The sequence below is a fragment of the Dasypus novemcinctus genome, chromosome 11, assembly GCF_030445035.2.
Source record: "Dasypus novemcinctus isolate mDasNov1 chromosome 11, mDasNov1.1.hap2, whole genome shotgun sequence".
Lineage (NCBI taxonomy): Eukaryota > Metazoa > Chordata > Mammalia > Cingulata > Dasypodidae > Dasypus > Dasypus novemcinctus.
In genome coordinates this window covers 88,403,191-88,420,478 of record NC_080683.1, presented here as the reverse complement: position 1 = coordinate 88,420,478, position 17,288 = coordinate 88,403,191, and the positions used below count along the sequence as shown (strand labels likewise).

General features: G+C 40.0%; 1 protein-coding gene across 4 annotated transcripts in view; it reads left to right on the top strand.

The window, feature by feature from the left end:
• The window catches only part of LAMA4 (laminin subunit alpha 4), a 153,696-nt gene that overhangs the window by 82,888 nt on the left and 53,520 nt on the right, over positions 1–17,288 (top strand). For all 4 annotated transcript variants that reach the window (XM_071218633.1, XM_004455854.5, XM_058307300.2 and 1 more), the window contains 3 exons: positions 2,346–2,539; positions 9,665–9,781; positions 14,837–14,985. In XM_071218633.1, coding sequence (XP_071074734.1) covers positions 2,346–2,539; positions 9,665–9,781; positions 14,837–14,985 — 460 coding nt within the window. The remainder of the gene's footprint in view (positions 1–2,345; positions 2,540–9,664; positions 9,782–14,836; positions 14,986–17,288) is intronic.

Genomic DNA, 17,288 nt, shown 5'->3' with positions numbered 1-17,288 from the left:
AGCCAAGGGTTCTTTACTGGGGTCCAGGTGGTTTGTAATCTTGAATAAGAAACAGATTAAATCCTTATTCTTATTAACCTTCACTTTAACATTACCTTTAATGGAAGAGGTAAGCATCAAACCACAGTTATCTTATTGACCTTATGACTTGCCACTGTGTCGTTATCAATTACTGTCTAACAAGTCACCAAAAACATTAGTTTAAAACAGTCACAAATATTTATTTGCTCTTAATTTCACAGGTTGGCAATTTGAATGGGGCTCAACCTGAGCAGCTCAGCTGACAAACCTGTTGGGGGCCTTAGCTGCAATGACTGGAACTCTCTCTACATGGCATTTTACCCTCAAGGAGTCTGTCCCAGTCTTTTTTTTTTTTAAGGCATACTTCATTTATTGTACTCTGTGCTTTCTTGTTGTTGTTGTTGTTGTTGTTATTGTTTTGAGGGTTGATCTTTTTTTTCCTCTATTTTTTTTAACTGTTACATTCAAAAAATATGAGGTCCCCATATACCCCCCACCCCGCTCTTTTATCATCATGAGACATTCATTGCATTTGGTGAATACATTTTGGAGCACTGCTGCACCACATGGATAATGCTTTACATTGTAGTTTACACTCTCCCCCAGTCTACCCAGTGGGCCATGGCAGGACATATAATGTCCAGCATCTGTCCCTGCAGCACCACCCAGGACAACTCCAAGTTCTGAAAATGCCCCCACATCATATCTCTTCTTCCCTCTCCCTACCCTCAACAACTACCATGGCCACTTTCTCCACATCAATGCTACAATTTCTTCCATTACTAATCACAATATTTCCATAGTACAATATCAGTAAGTTCCCTCAGATGGCAGCAGGCTTCCAAGAGGGCAATAATGGAAGCTGCAAGGTTTCTTGAGACCTAAACTTAGAACGCAACAATGTCACTTCCTCTCCATTCTATTGGTCAAGAGCAGCCCAGACTCAAAGTGTAGGGAAATAGGCTCTACCTATTGATGGGAGGAACCACAAAGAATTTGTGGCCTTTTTTAATCTACACAATCAACAAAAGAAATCACAGATTTGTATATCATATTTTACCTGTTGCTGATTTCCCACAACATTGTTTAAACTCATCAATAGTATGAAATTATGCTAGTTATTAGACCTTGTTATTGAATGCATTAGTAAAGAAGCACATATTATTATATTACCAAATTGGTTTTTTAAAAATATCTTGGTCTTCTTTTTAATCTATATATTCTATTTTGTGCATTTCAAAATACATTGTGATAAAAGATCCCTAGCTGTCACTAGATTGCAAAGGAGCCCATGGCTCAAAGAGCACTAAAAACAACTGGGCTAAGTCATTTTCCTGCAATTGTCACTATCAACTTCTGTTAATAATTATTGTGGATACTCTAGAAGAGAACTATTCTTGTCATAAAGGTATGTTAAGGTATCAACCATGTAAAGTCTTAACGAAAAGAACCAAAGAAGCATGTTAGGCTTTCCCTGAGTCAAGGACGAGGCTGATGGTCAGAAGGGCTGGAGAGCTAGTGATACTGCCAGATGCTCACAAGCTCCTTGCCTATTTTGGAGTTTAACGAGTCTGCCCTGGGGAAATAGTTGCAGTCACCTTGCTCCCTTAGCCACCTTCAGCCTAGTGGTGCATTTCCAGCCACTTTCCTTACTCTGCCATGAACATTATCTTCTGCTCACCAGTGGTAACAGAAATTTCCAAACCTCAACAAGGCAGACTGATATTCCCTGAAGAAACCAAGAAGTATGGTACATAGTTAGTACATGTGCTTTGGAGCAGAGAATAAAGATCCATACCCAGTTTAGGAATATGGTATCATTGCCATTAAATCATCTTTCCACCCAACTAGAGGGTTTTGTTTGACCTAGTGGAGCTAACTAAAAGTAGATGCCTGGAGATAATACAGAAAATGCGTTGTTGTGAACATCTTATTACTGACAAGATAAATTTGGGTTATTTTTAATAGTGAAAACTAGAGAGTAGACAAGTTCTCTTTATATGGTAAAATTATTAGTAATCCGGCTAATAACACGCATAGTATAATGACGTGGTTTTCACATAAAGTATAATCATCTCAATGGGAAAACTAATCAAGCGTTTCTTCTAGCTGACTGTGGCCCAGGGACTCCCCAGGCCTACAAAATAGCGTTTCCTTTTTTATTTCATAAATAGAACATTGGACTATTTTTGTGAAAAACAACTGCAATCCCCATTAGTTGAGAAGGCATGGCCTGACAAGTTCACAACTTTGCTAAATGCCAGGTTGAATGGGAGGAGACAAGGTGAAGCCCAAACTGAGTTTCTGTCTCCATTTCTTCCCAGTGCTGAGCCAGGCTGAGAGTTGGCAGCGGCTGCACAACGATACCCGCTCGCTGTTTCCTGTCGTGCTGGAGCAGCTAGACGACTACCACGCGAAATTGTCAGACCTCCAAGAATCACTGGACCAGGCCCTTAATCACGTCAGGGATGCTGACGACATGAACAGGGCCACAGCAGCCAGGCAGCGGGACCACGAGGTACGGTGGATGCTTCTGAAGGCATTTCAGGCACAGGCAAGATGATATTACAGCAAGAAGGGACAGTCGGTATAAAGTTTTTGAACATCAGTACATTTTTTTGCTGCCGTAATTTGCTAATTTAAGTATGTGGACCTAACATCCTGTTGAAACTGTTAGAATGGCTTGCCTCTCATATTCATAAGAATGCAATTATTCTTGGTCCTCAGGTCTGGGTGGACAGACATGTTGATTTTGCAAGAGGGTAAGTGAGGTGTTATGCCTGTGTGTAACTGTTTCACACACAATTTGCACACACCAAAGCTGCCCAGGACTGTGTTCCTAGAAGGTTATGCATGAAGTCAAGAAAGCTATGCTGGGCAAATCTAGCAGCCTGACTGGCCAGCAGCTGCAGTTTAGGGAGGGTAATGCAAGCCAAGGCCGTACAAATGCAAAAAGGTGAGAGAAATTTCCAGGTATAACCTTAGCATGCAGAAAATCATCACTGTGGGCCCAGGAGTTGAGAACCAATGCTGACCACGTCCACTCCACGCAGCACATGCGCTCAGAACCACCACCACCCACAGGGTCACTTTCCTTCTAATAGGAAGACACACGTGTGTGGACATGTTTATAAAGGCTAGGGTGAAAAAGCAAATTCAACAAATGGGAAATGACTATTATGACTATTTGCAAATTCATTAATTAGTTATGTTTATTTTTATTGTCAGTAATACCAAATTAAACTAGGCTCTCCACCCTGATTTTCAGTCATCATCATCTCTCAGGAAGAGTTGCTCTAAAATTTCCTAAATAAAAACAAATGGCTTTCAATACCACCAATTTCTAATAGAAAAAAAACCCTTAGCCAATATTTTTAGAATAGTGGTCAGGACAGTGCTCTTTGAAAGCCAAATGTGTGATTATCTTTCATGAGAACATTATAACAAAAAATAATAATTTCTTCAAGGTTTCAAGATAGCCACAGGGAATCATCCTTATCCTTGAATCTTCCTTCCCCGTCTCCCCCCTCCCCACCCATCCCCTCATCCAGTCAAGCATAGGATCTGCCAATTTATCACCTGAATTTTTTTTCTCTCTTCCCTCTTTTCCATTCTTCTACAACTTCTCTGGTTCTGGCCTTCATTATCTCTCAGTCAAACAAGTCTCCTCCTCTCCTTTTTCCATTCCATTCCCTTCTAATCCATCCTCCCCGCCTTGCCAGAGTGTTCCAGCTAAATTACCATTTGACCACGCCACTACTTGCTCTCTTTAAGACCTTTCATTTCCCCTTACCATCTAGAGCAGTGCTTTTGATTCTGTAGCTTGTGAACCATTTAGTGGGTCCTAAAATAAGTTTGGAGAGTTGTAATTAGCATCCCGCACCCCCCAGATGTCTCCCTCATTTGTCTGCTCATTGTCTGCTTGCTGTGTCTGCTCATTGTGACTGCTCCTCGTGTCTGCTTGTGTCTTCTCGTTATCTGCTCTTCTTCAGGAGGCATCAGGAACTGAATCCGGGACCTCCCATGTGGGAGGCACAGATGCCCAACTGCTTGAGCCACATCTGCTCCCTGCTCATTGTGTCTGCTCATTGTGCCTGCTTGTTGGTCAGCTCATTGCATCAGCTTGTTGCAACTGCTCCTCTTCTTTAGGAGGCACCAGAACCAAACCTAGGACCTCCCATGTGAGAGGTGGACACCCAACTACTTGAGCCACAGCCACTCCTGTAACTAGCATTTTTAAAATGAAAAAAATAAAGAGATGGAAAAATTTTGGTAATGGATGGTGGTGATGATAGTACAACATGGTGAATGTAAGTAACAGCACTGAAATATAGAGTTGAATGTAATTAAAATGGAAATATTAGGTTGTATATATGTTACTAGAATAAAAATTTTTTTTAAATCCATGGAACTGCACAACGCACACAATAAACTCTAAGGTAAATCATGGTCTATAGCTAAATAGTACAATTACAAAAATGTCCTTTCCTCAATTATGACAAATGTACCACAAAGGCAAGTTGTTAAAAATCGGGTGGTATAGAGGAACCCTGTCTTTTATGCATGAAAAGAAAAGGAAATAGAATAAAAGGAAATAGAGTAGACTACAAAATATCGAGGTACATCACCTACAGTAGGGCATGGTTTCACAGTTCTGCTTTTGTTATGTCTGTGTACTGCACTGCAGTATTTAATAGCTTTGTTATTGTGGGCCTCAGTTAACAACACTTGAAGATGCTGTCCTATAGGAGAGTCTATGCTCTTTCACATGGCAGGCATGTGACCTGCCCCCCCCCCCCAGCCTCATCGGCCTCACCCCTTGCTCCCTGCCTCGCATGTTCACTCCAGGCAATATCACACAACTTGTCATCCCATCTGCCTGGAATGTGACTTCTTTCTCTTTTCTCCTTTCCTCATCTAGCTAACCCCACTCATCCTTTAAGTCTTACCCCTGAAGTCTCTTCCTCCAGGCAGCCCATCCCCCTGCATCAGGGCTCTTCTCCAGAGAACCCATAATGCCTTGTGCCGAGTTCTGTTTCTGTACTGTGATTATCTGTTAATGGGTCCAACTACCCCACTAAACTGGGGGCTCCAAAAAGCCAGGGAAGCAAGTCTTATTCACCTTGGAATCCTCAGCTCTTGGAGCAATGCCTGGTACAAAGTAAGAGCCCAGTGAATGTCAATTTAATGAGCACCTTTAAGGACTTTCCAGTTCTGTTAAATTGTGCCCAGGTTTATTGGAGACTGGTTGTCAGCTCTAAAGCAATAAGTGATTCTTCCCATCCAGAGAGATTTAAATCCATACCCCTAACTTAAAGGATAACTCTGCTCTGCTCCCAGGAGAGGAGTCAGAGCATTTAAGTAAGAGAGAGAGCACCCCTGCAATCACGTGCACTCCAGGGGCTCACAGCTGAAGACCGAGACCCTCCACGTTCAGAACAGAGGGCCCTGAAGGGAAACGTGGACCTGTCAGCCCTGGCCAGTCCCAGCAGGATGAGGGCAACCAAGGGCCTGCGGGTGATCCCAGCCAGACCAGAACTGTCTCCTTAGCCACAGGAAGTAAGACCTCATTACCAAGAAAAAAACCAGACCTATCACAGCTGCAGTGATCAACTGAACGTGCTTCCGTTTCAGATTGTGCCTTGTCGATCTCAGCACAGTGCTCCGTCATCTTTGTAAAGACCTGTGCAAGTATGTTATAGGGGGGACCAGTTCTGTTCGCTACTGATTTATTTCTAGGTATGGGTCCTTTGCAAAGCCCTTAATGAGGAAGGGTAGTCCATAACTAATGGACTGAGAGCCAAAGTATCTACTTAGGCACAGACCAGTGGATTCACTAATGGCTGATAAATTCCTAAGCTAGATTCACTAATGGTTGATAAATTCCTAAGCTAGCGTCAGGATCCAATGACCTTTGTAAATGTAATAAACACTGGACACTGTTACTGTTATGAAGAGTGTCCAATTTCAAAAGTAAATGACTGCCAAAATAGCTTTTCATGAAACTATTCTTATGCACGCTTAAAAAAATGAATAAAGAACCTCAGGTGGATACAAGGAATATGGCATTTCAGTGATTCACACAGATGGTAGGTCTCCTTTCTGCTTTGCTAAATACGCTTTTCTGCTAAGTACAAATAAACAGCATGAGCAGGATTCCAGGAAGAGAACAGCTTGTCCTTGAGGTATTTTAAAGCTCTGCTCAGTCTTGGTTCTCCTTCCTCTTCCTGACCTCCAGAGATTGGCATTTGTCAAAGTTCCACCCCTTTTACCTCATCCCCCCTCACAGTATCCTCCCCCACTCTCACCATTTCAGTCCTGGAGAGGAATTGGTGGCTCTACATCTTTATCTGTAGCTGAACCCCACTGTTCAAATTTCATTTTGGCAACACTCTGCAGGAATTGCCATGCTGATGCACCTCAACGTTACCTGCTAAAATAAACTCTTTCCTCCAGGTCCCCTTCCTAATCTCTCCATTCTTGTTGGGCTAAGAATCAGAAGCTTCATTCCCCTGCGACCACCAGGCTCTAAGTCACCATCGCGTTGATTCTGTGGGTGGCTTTTCCTCTAGCCTTGTTGTCTCACATTTGGACAGTCTCATCTGCCTCCTGACTTGACCCATATCTTCTCTTCTCCCTTTAGCTTACTGCCAGGCCAGACTTCCTAAGGTGTTTTCTAACTGTATAAAAATATATGTAATAAATCCTCAGATGCCGTCACTGACTCCCAACTAAAGAAAGGTAAACTACCCAGTCATCCATGAGCTGAGTCCATGCACTCTTCCACGGGTATTTCTTGACACCCTACAAAACCTGCACCCAGCTGATGGAGACCGTGCATTTTCCCTCTTGCTTTCCTTTGCTCATGTTGTGGCCTTTGCTCATCTCTCCTCATGTATGCCTAATTCTGTAGCGTTTCTCAGAAAGTAGATTAAGTGACTCCCTCCACAGAGTACCTCACCTACTTGCTCAGGTCCAGGGGTTCTTAAAGTTTTGCAGTATTCCTTCTGAGAGCTCAAGAAAAACTATGAAACACACACATACACATGAACACCCCTTTCAGGAAAAAAGTACCCTGTTTCATACACACCAGGTTGTCACACAAGTTCAGGTAGTCCATCTCAGACCCAGTTAGGAAGACTACCTGCCAGAAGGGATAGCTTCTTCCCCTCCACTCCTGGAGCGCTTGATTGTACCTCTGGAATGATCCACCTGGCCTCAAGATGATTCACAAGACTAATAACACAATACACATAGCATGCAAAATTTTTTAAACTTTATTTTTAAAGAAATTTTAGATTATAGAAAAGTTACATAAAAAATATAGAAGATTCTCATATACCAGGGGTTCTTAACCTTTTATTTTCCATATATTCCTTTGCCAGTCAGGTGAAAACATGGATCCCTTACTAAATCCACACTCTATTTTTTTTTTTATTATTTAATAAATATATCACACCTGCACCAACACGTCCCCACAGGAATGATGTTTTTTCCAATTTCAATTCAAGGCCATGGACCCCTTGTTAAGAACCCCTGCCATATACCCCACCCTCTCCCCTTCTCATATATTCCCCTATTAAGAACATCTTACATTAGTGTGGTACATTTGTTACATTGGTGAACAGATATTGAAGTATTGCTGTTAACCATGGTCGACAGTTTACATTATGGTTTATACTTTTACAGGTTTTGACAAAATGTATAATGGCCTGTATCTGCCATTGCAATATCATGCAGAACAATTCCAATGCTCTAAAAATTCCCTTTGTTCCAACTTTTCATCCCTCCCCCTCCACTCAGAACCTCTGGTAACCACTATCTTTATATCAATGATACAAGTTCTTCCATTACAACAATAATATTAAGTCTACTTTGGTCCATGTATACTGGTTATTCTTAATTATAAATATTCTTTTTATATAATTTGGACCTCTAAATTACTAAACAATACTATTAGCATCCTTTGTATACTTTTCTATATTTAAATGTCATGAATTTTAATTTCTTGCAACATAATTTAAACCTAGCCTTTCATTTACACAGTAGTCTTTCCTGTAACAAATTGGAATTTGATGCTGTGTCATAGAGAGCAAATCTGAGTGTTTGAATTTCATATTTTGCTATTAGAACGACAGCATGATTTGGAAAAGAATAACACCAACATTTCAGTCTTTATTTTGATACAAAATAAAATATAACCCCATAGATTGATCACTTTGATGTGTGCAAACAGGAGACACAACGAATAGTTACGGTATGTATTTCTTCATCCTACTCCCAACTCCAAAGAGCAACGGAATTATTAAAAAATTTTATCAGGTGAATATAGGATTCTGTATTTTAAAAGTAGGTAAAATGCTCTTTAGAAAGCACTGTTTAGGGATTGTTGTAAACCAAAACTCTGCTTCCCTTGGACTGTTTCTTTTCAAGGACCAGAAAACTTCATCTTTGCATATGTGATGTGGATGATGAAGCATCATTTTCATAATTATTAATTTTCAAAATTTTTTATTCAAGTTGACCATCTTTCTATGGAACAAAATTGTTTCAAAGCTAATTGTATTCATCCCTGTTTAATGCTATATATGATAAGATAAGTGAGGAAACCCTTTAACTTAAAGCATATCCTTTTCTAACCACTACAGATAAGCTCATCACCCAGTGCTGTTAGAACATTCCTTTGAAGTTTGGCTGTGACTTTGGGGTATTAGCAAATCTTCCCTTAAGGCCACCCGACACAAGAGCTTACAGAAGGGGTCATATCACAGATGCCGTCAAAGGAAAAAAAGCTCTGTGAGAGCTAAATACTACCAACCAACTCTCTTCCTTTACATTCTTAAACACACGTACTTCACAGTGTTGTTTTTGTATAGAGTTGTATGCCTTTCTTTAGTGGAGATAAGAAATTTTAACTCCAGATAGTCACGCTGTATTAGGCTTGAGGGAAATAGAGGAAATTTGAATTCTTTTAAAATAGTCTTGCATTAAGGGGAGGTTCAAATGCAATTCTTTTCTGTCCATAAGACTATGTCTTCTGTACTATTTGGAGAAGATGGTACCATGCTTTCTTTCCACTAAATCAGGGAAGACTCCAGAGAGTAAGAAAGGACATTGAGATGTCTTAAAAAGAAATTTTTTAAGTATTTCCTGCTAGAGCAACACTTCTATAATTATTTCTATGATATTCTAGATTACATCATAACTTATGTATGTATTTAAATTAATATAATTATTTCCAAAATGACTTTAATCACTGTTTAACTCAAATTATAAAATGTTTTACTTTCCCCTCCTAAAGTTTCATTCTTTTTTTGCTTTCAACTTTGAACTCATTTGAAGTCCTATAATATTTCTTCAGAATCACACTATCCCTGCCTCTCAAATTCAAAAGTAAAGACAGAAATTAAACCATTCATATATCTATGGATTAGGCAATCCCCCTCCTCAAAAAGTCTCAGCATCTAAGATAAAGAGCTCGGAGTGGAATGAGGCAAAATCAGTTTTATGTTTTTACAACAGGGCCATCTTACATTTATTAAAGTACATTAAGATTATTTTGTATATTCTTTACCCTGTAGAAATGGGCTATTTGTTCCTAAGAGACACTTGATCCCCCTCTCCTTTGCTCTTCTTTCTACAGAAGCAACATGAGAGAGTGAGGGAAGAAATGGAGGTGGTGAACACTTCTCTGAGAGCATCTGATAATTCTCTGATAATGCCTCGTCTGACTCTTTCAGAACTCGACGATATAATAACGGTAAGAAAGCATGTGACCTATTCAGATTTGAACTTTCAGCAGGTTAGAACAGTGGTTCAATGTCACAGATGAATACTCAAATTCAATTCTAATTCTATCAGCTTTGCTGGCATTTAAAAAATAGACCAGGTGACTGAATTTTTCAGTTCTTATATTATATGGTGGCCACTATGTGTCTACCAAAACATACATTTAAATTACTTAAATTAAATAACATTAAATGTTTTATTCCTTAAATTAAATAAAATTAAATGTTTTTTTCCACAGTTGTACTAGCCACATTTCAAGTGCTCAGTTGTCATGTGTGGCTAGGGGTTACTATATTGGGCAGCACAAACTTCTCAGAAAGTTCTAAAGTACTGGTCTAGATCTGTCCTGCTCACTCTTTACTCATAAGGTGTGTGTTTAATAACGCTGGCATTCAAAAATCAATAAAACTCATATTTTGAAAAAGTAGACATTTTCCAATAAAATGCAGTGAACCAAATCATCATGAAATTACTCGTCTCATTTTATTAACTTTGGAAGGATGTAATTTTAAGGTTGTCTGATCATCTCATTCTTTGACTCTTTCAGCACCGACCTCCCAGTCTTTCCATCCCAGCTCCCATCACTATTTTTGGTGGAATCAAAATCCATATGGTTGGGAACCCTAACTCTCTGAGCTCCAGGACTTGGAAATTCTCCAGTCCAATAGGCTTTTCCTTCAACCCACCTCTGCTATTTCCCCCATACCGATAACCAGCTTTTGTCATCAGAAACAGCCCCTGCTCACAAATCCGTGTTTCAAGAACACTCTCCTCCTTGAGCGCCTTCTCTTAACTCACTCTAGAATCTCCACTCCAACAGTTTTCTGACCATGTAGAGAACTCTTCCACATCATGTACCCATCCTTCCCATATCTCCTCTCCCCTTCTCAGGCAGCTAAGTTCACCAATACAAGCATTCCTTTGCAAACCTCCTTAATTCCCATGCCCACCCATTCCTCTATTGTACTCACCTGAGAACCTGACTCTGGCTAAATCCAAGTATCCCCTCATCCATGGCTGTACCAGAGCAGCCATCTGTGACTGGTGGGAAACCCACCTCCCCTTCTGTCAAGGATGGCTGGTAACTTTGCTTTATGCTTCACTGAAAATAATTAGAGAAAAGCAAAAGGGGACTTCCTCATCTTTCTTCCCCAAATCTACCAAGCCACCTGCAACTGCATGCACACCTCTCCTCCCTCCTGATAAAATGAATGAAATATCTCTTCTCCTGTCAAATTCCAGTCCCTCCACTTGTGCTCTGAATCCCATCCTTCCTCACCTTGAAGACAAGGTTTCAGGGTTTCACTTCTGAAATGACACCTTCTCTCTTCTGTATCATCCAGTTCTTTCTCTTTACTGAATCACTTCTGTCAACATACATGCACACTGTACTATCTTCTATCTTTTAAAAATTAAAAAGAAAAATATTCCTCATAACTTCTGCCCCATTGCTCTGCTCAGCCTCACAGCACATCTCAAGTCACTTACAGCTGCTGCTTCCACCCCTAACCTCCCACTGTCTGCTGTACTGGACGCACCCTGAGTTACCATCCCCTTCTGCTGAGACTGTTCTTGTCGAGGTCACCAGCGAGCCTCACCTGGCCAAGCCTGCGCTTTGGTAACCTCCCTCCTTTTTTGAAACACTCAGAACTCCTGTCTTGACTCCTCCAGTAACCCACTCACCTGGTTCCTCCTCTACTTCGCTGCCTCCTTTCTTTGCTAGCTTTACCTTTGCTTATCCTCTATATGGTAAACATTTTAGGCTCTATAGGCCACTTATAGTCTGTGTCGCTTTTTCTTCTTTGTTTTTAATTTGTTTGATTTTTATTGAAAAGTCTTTAAAAATGCAGCAGAAAGGGGGCCACACAGGGGATTAGGGCCATGTAAAAACAGCCATTGGGCCATACTTGGCCCTTGGCAGTAGTTGCCATCACTGCTCTGGATAAAGAAAACCTGGGGTTCTATCCAAGGTCCCCTTCCCTATGTGTACGCTCTCCCTAGTCAATCTTATTCAATCTCATGTCTTTAAAGAAAATTATATACTGGTGATTCCACAATTTATTTTTCCAGCTCTGAAACCTCAATTGAGTTCCAAGCTCCTATACCCAAATGCTTGTTGATATTCTCAGGAACTCAGTGTGGAGTGTAGCACTGGCTTAAATCAAAACTCTGAAAGTCATTCTTGGTTTCTTTCTCCTCACTCCCATTTTGGTAAGACCTGTTGGTCCTATCTCCCTGTGAATACTGATTCTGACTTCTTCCCTCCATCTCTGCTCCTACTTTCTAATCCAAGCTGCTTCATCTCCAGAATGAACTGCTAAAAATGCCTCCTGACTGATCTATTTGCCTTCAGTTCTGGATTCATTCTCTTTGCAGCAGCAGAACAATTTTTTTAAAACATTATCAGATTATTTCACCCACCTAACCCTACAGTGACAGAAATAGAAACAGGTTCATTTTCCCTTGGCTGATGAGGTCCTAGGGAACCTGACCCCTGCCTACCTCTTTGCCCTAAGGCCCCACTCTCTCCCTCACTTACTACACTCCAGCCCACCAAACTCCTTTCTGTTTCTCAAACACACATGCTTATTCCTGCCTCAAGACCCTTGCACCTGCTGTCCCCAGATCCTCAAACGGCTTATATCCTTGTGACCCTTCAATCCACATGGGACCATCACCATCAATCATTCTCTGTCTCATCCAACCTTGTTATATTTTATTCAGAATACTTTTCACTTTCTGAAATTAGCTTGTTCAATTGACTGATCACTTGTTTATTATCCGAATCTTCCCACTAAATTATAAATTCTTTGAGAACAAAAACTTTGTTCTCTTTGCATGTACTATATCCTAAAAGAGTGCCTGGCACACAGTCAATATTTGTTGAATGAATGAGTAAAGGTGGAATGTCTGCAGTAATTTTTTTTTCCTGCTTATAAAATTAAAACCAATTTTTCCAATGGCTTGAGGCTTATTATAATTTCCCTATAAAAATAAACCCTTTATAATAGGAACTGTGCTACATTGTGAGTATACAGAGATGAACACAGTTCCTGCCTCCTAGGACTGTGATGTCTAGTGAGTGAAACAACCATGTAGAATGATTAAGATAAGTGGTCTCTGCCTCCCCCTCCCGGCTGCACGGTCTCCTGGAGCTCAGCTGTGGGCAGCCAGGCATAGGGCTTGTCCCTTGCAGCTGCTCCACTTTCTTCCCGATTTTAGCTGCAAGCTATCAGGCATATATGGCTCATCTTCCCTGAGGCCTCAGCTCCATGGGCCTCTTCTTTCTGTCAAATAGCAGGATCAAAAAGTGATGGAGCTCTCATTTCCTGTGTGTCTTCATTTTTTATCAGACCTAAAAAGAGGGCGGATACTCAACCTGAGCCACGCCTCACTGAGGTAGTCGAGTTGGAAAAGGTCTCACACCCACTGGAGCAGACCAGCCCACAAACATAATCTTCCTTTTTGGGGGGATTCATAAAATAATTTTAAACTGCTACAGTGTGAGAAAGTTGGGCATATTTATACTTAAAAAGAGCTAGTAGACTGGGGAATTAGCCAATTGAGAAAGTTGGAGAGTTTAAGCTATACAGAAAATGAGTACTTCTTCCATTAAAATAGGAGAAAAGTGTGTATATAGTTATAGCTGTAAGTAAACTTTTAAGTTTCCTTTTGGGGGGAATGGGAGGATGGTAGCAAAATGTTGGGGACATTCCTGTTTATTGGTATGGGAGGTTCTGAGAGAGCTTCCCAAAAAAAGCATCCCTTTTCCACGCAAGTTCCAAACAAGTTGCAAAACAAATAAAATAGTAGATGTATAGTCCAAGAATGCCAACCATCTTTATTTCTGATGTAGCAAATTGTGGGCATGGCTTTTAGGTATATTAGCCAAGAGGGATTTTGGAACTGTTAGCTCTGTTGCAGAATTAGACAGATCTACCCACCCAGACAAGAAACACAGTGGGGCTTAGTAGGGGATCTGCCCAGGATGACTTTCATTCTGGACACACAGGGGAAAGCTTAGGCCTCCTGGTAACTCCCTAGAGCAAGAAGGTTGCAGTTGAGCAGAACCTGTACAGTTCTTCTTACCTTATTTGCAATAAAATGAACCATTCCCCTCCATAGGAGCAGAGCATCAGTCTGGAGTGTCACTAATTGAGCTCCCTTCATTGGGAGGAAACATCAGGAACATAGATGTTTACCCTACTAACGGCTTATGTTTTCTAAATAAAGAAGAAAATGAAATTATCTGTTTAGGATGAGGATAGGAAAAGAAATATTTTTGGTTTGAGAAGGGTGTCAAGGTTTGGCATCAATATTTGGGTGCCTGGGAGAGCAATCTCTTTGCAGTTTGAGGGCCCAGCAGAGGCTGGTAGTCATAGGTTTTCAGCATCCCCACCAGTGCTGTGGTCTTTAGCCAACTTGACAGGTGGCCTAGGTTGAATTGAAAGCCGAGAGGTGGTGTCACAAGATGAGTTTCAGGGAGAGAAGAGTCAACCACATTATTTGTAGCTGAGAGGTCAGAGATGATGAGAACAGAACGATGCCCATTGGCTCTAGTAACTTAGTTGTCATAAGTGAACACTTTGGTGGAATAGAAACCAGCCTGGAAGAGGTCAAAGGCAGGAATAGAAAGTGAGAAAATAGAGACAGCAAGCATGAAACATATTATTTTCATTTAGACCTTTTGCTATGAAGAGAATAGAAAAGTAGGGTAGTAACATTAGGGAGATAATGTTGGGTTTGGGTTAGATAATGGACAGTTTTTGTTTAGTTTCGTTTTGTTCTTAGATGGTATATGGAAGAGCCTGTCTGAATGCTGGGGAAGAAATCCAGTAGAAGAGAAGAGGCTGAAGATGCAAGAGAAATAAATATCTGCTTATAGTATTTTATATTCATATAGGCGTGACCTGAAATTTGCCAAACTTTATAATAAGGATGGATAGAGATTATCTTTTGATGTCCCCAGGAAAAATGTTTTCTTCTAAATTAAATTCATTGATTTTTTTTTTTTACATTTTCAAAGAATGCATCAGGGATTTATGCAGAAATAGATGGAGCCAAAAATGAACTACAAGGAAAACTATCTAACCTAAGTCAACTAAGTCATGATTTAGTCCAAGAAGCTATTGACCATGCACGAAACCTTCACGAAGAGGCAGATGAATTGAACAGGTAATTTTCTGGCTTCAGAAATTCAAATATTTACAGGGGCTGAATAAAATATTTTTAGCCAATTCCACATGCTGGGAAACTGTGTTAGCAGGTTGGTTTTAAGGTGGAGGTTGCTTGTTGGTTGATTGGTTGGTTCCTCTGAAAGCCAAACGCTCTTTATTTCAGTTACTTTTGGCAGACCGGTTTTCATTCTAAAAGTCTGTCAGAGTAGAGACCTGCAGGGCTTGGGGGTGGCGGTGAAGGGGAACAGTTCTGTCCTCACAATTATTAATAGGGTGACTTAAGGTATTTTGGTTACAGGTATAACTGCTGCATAATATAATATATTATCAAGTAAATCAGATTCTTTTGCAAGGTCTAACTCTACCATCATTGCCTATTTACTTTATAGATAGCATTAACTTTCCTCAACTGAATGTCTTAAGTAAAGCTTAAGTATTGGCAGTTGGCAATACAACTGAGTTCTCGTAAATTCTCCAGCCACTCCACAGTGCCCAGCAGGAACTATTTGATTTCAACACCTGTTAAGAGAAAATCAATTGACAATTTTCCTCGCAGCATTTAGAAGAAAGTCACGCATCCCTTGAGCACTCAATTAACGTTAATTGAAATGTACTGAAAGATTGGAATTGAATTCATGACCCTGAAATAATAAGTATATAATGAGATCATTATAGAGAAAGACTACAAATCTGGCAGTTAGAAACAAGGACCTGTAAAGGTCATGGATAAAGAAAAAAAAAAAAACAATATTAACTTCTGCTCAAATCTTAAGTTGCCTTTTTCTTCCCTGATTGCCAAAATTTTCAAATATCCTTCAAGATCGCCTGAGGTTTGGGAGAGGCTAATAGATACCATGTGGAATCTTGGTGTGTGAGATAGTGTTATAAGTCAGCTCCATGTCATGTCCTCAGGATATGTGCTTTCAATAAAGGCAATAAAATGGAGTTTTGTTGAAATACTGTGTTTGGTAATATGCTGTATTGGAAGACTTGTTTTTGAGATTCATCCCATGTCTCTCTTCATCTTTCATCTGCCATTTTAGTAACAGTGTCCCATTGATTGAGATCCTAGAATGTACCTTCTCTAAATGCCACTCTGCAACAATGTTCTAGTGAGATTCTAAGAAAGTTACTATACACTTCACACAAAACAGGATCAGAAATATCAATAATCCTGAAATCTCATGTGTGTTTGGATATTTCTGACCGAATAGATTCAGGGAAACTTCCAAATTTATAGATGTCTTCCCTTAAAATTGAAAATATTCTTCAACATCTATCAGGTTTACACAATAATTTGCATGTTGTGCCTCAAACAGAGATAAACATAATTCACGGAGAAGCTTTCACTTCAAAAGCACATTTTTTTATAAATATTGATTTAGCACCTGTTTTGTGCTTAGTAATAAAAAGAAAGTAATAAAGGCTTTGTTTCAAGCTCTTTGGTATATCTTCTTACTACTCTAGCCAGCAAAACTAAAAAATATTAACAAATATTTGTAAAATTTTATTCCTTTTTTTCCCCCGTCTTTGAAAACTCTTCTTATCTACCTTTCTCAGGTTTTAATTTCTGAACCATTTCTAAGAACAAAGGGTTAGGGGAGGAATAAGGTAGCAACAATTTGAATAGCAATTACTTCTGCAGAGTGGAGCTGCATTATGACTTTTGTGGGCCAGAGGGATTTTTGCCTTGATGGGCCCCTTCTTCCATTAAAAAAAAAAAATTTTAATTCTATTTTATGACTGGTATAAAGACTAACAATAATAATTACTATACTCATGTTTCTTATTATTACAAAAAATGAAAATGAAAACATTTTTGTTGGCTCCTAAAAGTATCCTGGGCCCCAAGGTAGGGTCTCCTGTGCCTGAGGGATAAGTTGGCCCTGCTGGAAAGGAGCTAGATTGATGATGGCCATGGATGAAAGAGAGGGAAGCAGCTGAGAAAACAGAGGGAAAGAGGAAGAGATAAGAGAAGGTTGCCTGAGAGAACATGCGGGAACTGGAACTGATCAAGGAGGCTGAGAAACAATTTACTTAGCTTAAATGGTCAAGGTAGTATGAAGAGATGTTGCAGCTTGGGATCTGCCATATCCTAAACTCAGTGGCCATAGATAATCTTCCGGAGGTTATTGATGAATAAGGTGAAACTAATTATCAATGTTGGGAACTAAAAAATAATAATAAAAGAATTTTTGGATTTAAGACTGAATAAAATTAAGCCAAGGGGTTTAGAATGAGCAATAGAAGAGGGGATAGAGTTTATAGAGAAAGAAGTATGTGTCTATAAAATAAATAATG